Here is a 4254-nt window from a genome sequence, read left to right as displayed (position 1 = left end):
TAGCGGTGGGACCGGCTTGCTTTGGTGGGTCTATCCTTATTAGAGACATGGTTCAAATGTAGTTTACACAATGAGGTCTCTTTAGAATTGTTAGGATTATAGGATGTTATGATCTCATAGAATCACTTTTGCTAGAGAATATGCTGTTAATTAAGGTGATAAGTACGAGAGTAATAGACTCTCTGTAAGTCTCTATGTAATTTCAAAAATCTATTCACTGAAAGACTTCCTTCTTCTATATAATTTCTTTGGCCTCTTAACAAGCATCACCCTATACCAAATAATCTGTCACGTTCTTTCTCGTTTAGGTTTACGGTTAAGGCCATCGCTCATCTTGTATAAGCAAACCCTGACGAAAACCACTGCCAATGCCATCGCCGCAGCAAGTTTTAATCTTCCTAGTCTCCAAACTCACCCTCTCCTTCGACAGCCCCATTTTGGGCGTTGCCCTAGGGTATGCCGCCGTGCGCACCTTGCTCAAATTGAGCTCCTACTCCTCGGTCCTACCCAAGGTCCGTATCGCTCCCTCCGTAAAAATTTCTGATCTCCGGTCAAGCCTCGCGTTTGATCAATCCGACCAGTCCACTGCAAAGCTCGCTGTCTTCCGTGGCACCGTTGAAGCCAAGTCTGCCTTGGACGACAGCAAATGGAATATCTTTAAAAAGTCTGATGTACTCGTCTCTCGAGGAACAATAGATAGAGCCGTCATTGTTTGGAGAACTCAAACGGTACGTTTTTGTTTCTTGTCACTGTAGTCTGTCTGTAGTCTTTTTGGATGAAACTGAATTGGAAATTGAATTTTTGTGAAGTGTGTATTTAACGAATGGATGGGCCTTTTCGGATGGTGGGATTTTCGAGCGTATTGGAGAGCACTTTGGAGAGCTTTGACAGATCCAGGATCAAGCTCCTTACAAATGGTGCTCAAATTATTTATTTTCATTATTTTCTGTGAATTTTGCTGCTTATATAATTCATTTGACCACATACAAAAAAGAAAAAGAAAAAGAAAAAGAACATGAAGGGTAATTTTGAATCATATTTGTGTAGGTTCCTTTCATTCTTGTTGAAGGCGGTGGTCGCGGAAAAAAACCGATTTCCGATTTTGTTGTTGTAAATGTGCATAGATCAAGGCAGCTGTTACCTCTCACTACAGTTTATCAACGCTTGCACCCTGTTATCGCTCCTCCTTCTCCCATTTCATTCTTCGAGGCACTTTATGGCCGTGACGAGTGCCAAGTGAGTTTTGCAATTTTTCTTTCTCACTGTTTTAGGCGTCCAAAATATCATTTTCTTAATGTATAACCCGAACCCTATCTTTTTCGTCTCTAGCATAGGGCTACATACTAATATAGAGAGAGTGCCCATGTGGGTTCCACAAAAAATATAGCTCGAGCTAAAGGAGTTGCTTGCTATAGACGGGTCCTATCGACCATGGCTGGAGATGGTCTTATCATCTGAGTTAGTGTTTTTAACTTCACTAACTCTTGTAATGTGATTTTTTGTTTGTTTGTTTTGCTTCTGGTTTTGAAGGGTGGAGTGCTCGAGGAAGAGGAGATTCTTCGTTTGGGAAAGGAAATTAGTGCTATTGGTCTCTACAGTTTCAAAAACGGAGTGCTGGAAGTCAAGTCCTGCAATGATCTTCCCTATTTTCTGTAAGTGGATTTTGTTCTCAGCACATTCTTTTGAATCTGTACTTTGATGTGTGCATTATAACCGATGTATCCTTTGCAGCTCTGGGATGTCTAAGGAACAGATGGTTGTAGATCTTGCATTACGTACAAAAAAATTGTTCCGGAGTGGTATTGTTCTTGGTTCAATGTCAATTGGCCTCCTTGGCTATTCTGCTGTCAGGTGCAAATATTTCCTCTTGTTCCTTCACATTCAACCAATGATTAAAAAATTGTCGATATACCACTCAGTACTACAGTCTAGTGATATTCCTCTTCACTTGGAAGTCAGAGGTCTTAGGTTCGAATCTCATGAAAGACGAATTCGATACCAAATTAGGCTACCCATTGTGTGACTTAGCCGAACTCACCCTACCTTTAGTATCGATGTACTAAAAAAAATTGTTGATATATACTCGATAGGGGGCAAAGCACTATCTTTCCTAGATTTCTCTGAAATTTCGGAGATATTTTGGTAGTATTGGCAATGTGAGTTATAATTATCTCGGTGAATAATTCACAATTTAGACATTTGAGAAATTCCATGGTGCAAGTTCTGATAAAAAATAGATTAGATTCTACACCTCGTTTTTCTCTATCTCATTAATTGAACTTTTTTCATTAAGGTGGTTTGCCTTTTGTCCACATCATTATTTGAATATTAAATTTTTTTACATGTCAACATTATTATTATTTTTTTAGTAAAGTCAACATTATTAATTTTAGAACTGTATAACTTATTAATCATTTTCAAATATATCCTTTTAGTATTTTTTTTCATATATTTTTATTTTAAATTTGTACCATTTTTAAAACTTGTACATTATTTTTAGTTTCAATTTGTACCCATAATTTTAAATTTTAATATGTAACCATATTTTTAAATTTAATTTATACCCCATAAATTTTTTTTTGCTGAATACAACCATGTTTATTACGTGTATTTATTTAATTTATGTTTTAAAATGTATCAATGGTTATTTCTTAAAATATATTAATAATTATGTGGGTACATTATATTTTTGCTAGAACTATGTGAAAAACAATATTACTCTATTATTGATTTTTAAGTAATTATGATAGTTTAAAAATATTGTTTAAATTTGTCTAAACTTAAAAAAATTTGGGACATTGAATGCATAAATGCAAGAGTTAAACCTCTTAAATGATGGTAATAACCTCAATCAAAATATTTAAACAAATTAAGTTTTAGTCTAATAATCAGGTTGACTAAACATCGGAACCAAAATAACCTTGTGATAAAATTCAGCCGATATGGGATCAATTTCGAGAATAAGATTCATTGCATTTTCTAGTCAATGTTCCATGAGTTTGGTTTGAAATTCAAAGGCATATAAAGTTTTTATACAACTGCTCTATCTATGTTCGCATACTTAACATGATGCTTTAATATTTTAATTACTTTTTCTGCATAATTTTTGTCTTACAAGGTTTCGTAAAAACCCTAAAGTATAAACAAAATGGAATGGAATAGAACTAATCCCTTTCCACATTGCATCTAATATTCCAAGTTTTGTTACTAAGTTTATTTGTTAAATGCGGATGGTTGATTTGGGAATTTTGTAGAAGTTTCAGACAATTTATGTGTTTTATATCACGTTTCCATTGTTTATTGTTCTTCCACCGATATCGATATATATATATATATATCTTTCAATATTTCTCTAAGATCAAGCTATCGATACTACCAAAACCAAAACTTGAATCCTTGTTAATCTACAAATATTTGTTTCAGGATTTGGAATAGATGGAAAGCGTGGAAGCAACAAAGGCAGCTACAGCAATCAATCCGTGCTTCTGAGAACAAAGCTGAAACTCAAGTTCAAGAAGTGGATGCAGAGGATGATGTTCCAAGGCATCAGCTGTGTGCCGTCTGTCTTACGAGTAGAAGGCAGAACGCATTCCTTCCTTGTGGGCATCTGCTTTGTTGCCAACCATGTAGTGTACTGATGAAAAATCACGTTTCACCGAAGTGCCCTCTTTGTCGGAAGGAAATTCTAGTTTTGGTACGAATATATGAATCTTAGCATCAGTTTTTCTAGTCTTATTTTGTGGCTTAGCCAAATCCCCTTCCCTCAATATCTTTGTGGAAAAAAAAAAACACTTTGGCTAGTAGCAGGAAACTAGGTATATGGTGAGGGGGTTTGCATCTCTTGGGTTAAGTGGACATATCTGGGGTTGACATCGAGTGACTATGCCTCTCTTGGGTTAAGTGTTAGAGGTCCATAGGAATTTCATTAATTTTTTTACTCATGAATTAAATACTCCTGTTTTGTGTCTTTACCTTTTCTATTTACATCGTTTCATCACTTTCTTTCTCAGCATAATGGTCTATAAACGAGCTGCGCTCCAACGAGCTTAAAAACTTAGAAGTTCTAAATTGAACTCAAACTATCTTGAGCTATTTTACTATGATGAGTTGTCCGCTCTTGTAACAAAATATAAATGATATAACACAACACTTTCAAATATAATGCTTTATCTCGCATAAACATGATTTTTTTAATGCACGTAGTCTCTTTAGAAACAAAAGATCGGAGGGATATAATATCAATATCCTCCCTAG

General features: G+C 35.4%; 1 protein-coding gene across 1 annotated transcript; it reads left to right on the top strand.

Moving 5' to 3' along the window:
* The first annotated feature begins 248 nt into the window (after positions 1–248).
* Positions 249–3720, top strand: LOC114823748 (E3 ubiquitin-protein ligase SPL2-like). The gene is made up of 6 exons (XM_070810568.1): positions 249–728; positions 810–917; positions 1048–1236; positions 1531–1652; positions 1732–1851; positions 3424–3720. The coding sequence occupies exons 1-6, from the start codon at positions 369–371 to the stop codon at positions 3713–3715; spliced, it is 1191 nt and encodes a 396-aa protein (XP_070666669.1). The 5' UTR covers positions 249–368; the 3' UTR covers positions 3716–3720.
* The last annotated feature ends 534 nt before the right edge of the window (positions 3721–4254 follow it).

This window comes from Malus domestica, chromosome 02 (genome assembly GCF_042453785.1).
Source record: "Malus domestica chromosome 02, GDT2T_hap1".
Classification (NCBI taxonomy): Eukaryota; Viridiplantae; Streptophyta; class Magnoliopsida; order Rosales; family Rosaceae; genus Malus; species Malus domestica.
This window is presented reverse-complemented; position numbering and strand designations above follow the sequence as displayed.

Excerpts from the sequence above, each read along its gene's own strand:
- LOC114823748 (XM_070810568.1), top strand. The coding sequence starts at position 369 with ATGCCATCGCCGCAGCAAGTTTTAATCTTCCTAGTCTCCAAACTCACC. Across the intron at positions 1,237-1,530 it reads ATGGCCGTGACGAGTGCCAA|GGTGGAGTGCTCGAGGAAGA; the intron begins GTGAGTTTTGCA and ends CTGGTTTTGAAG. Across the intron at positions 1,852-3,423 it reads CTTGGCTATTCTGCTGTCAG|GATTTGGAATAGATGGAAAG; the intron begins GTGCAAATATTT and ends TATTTGTTTCAG.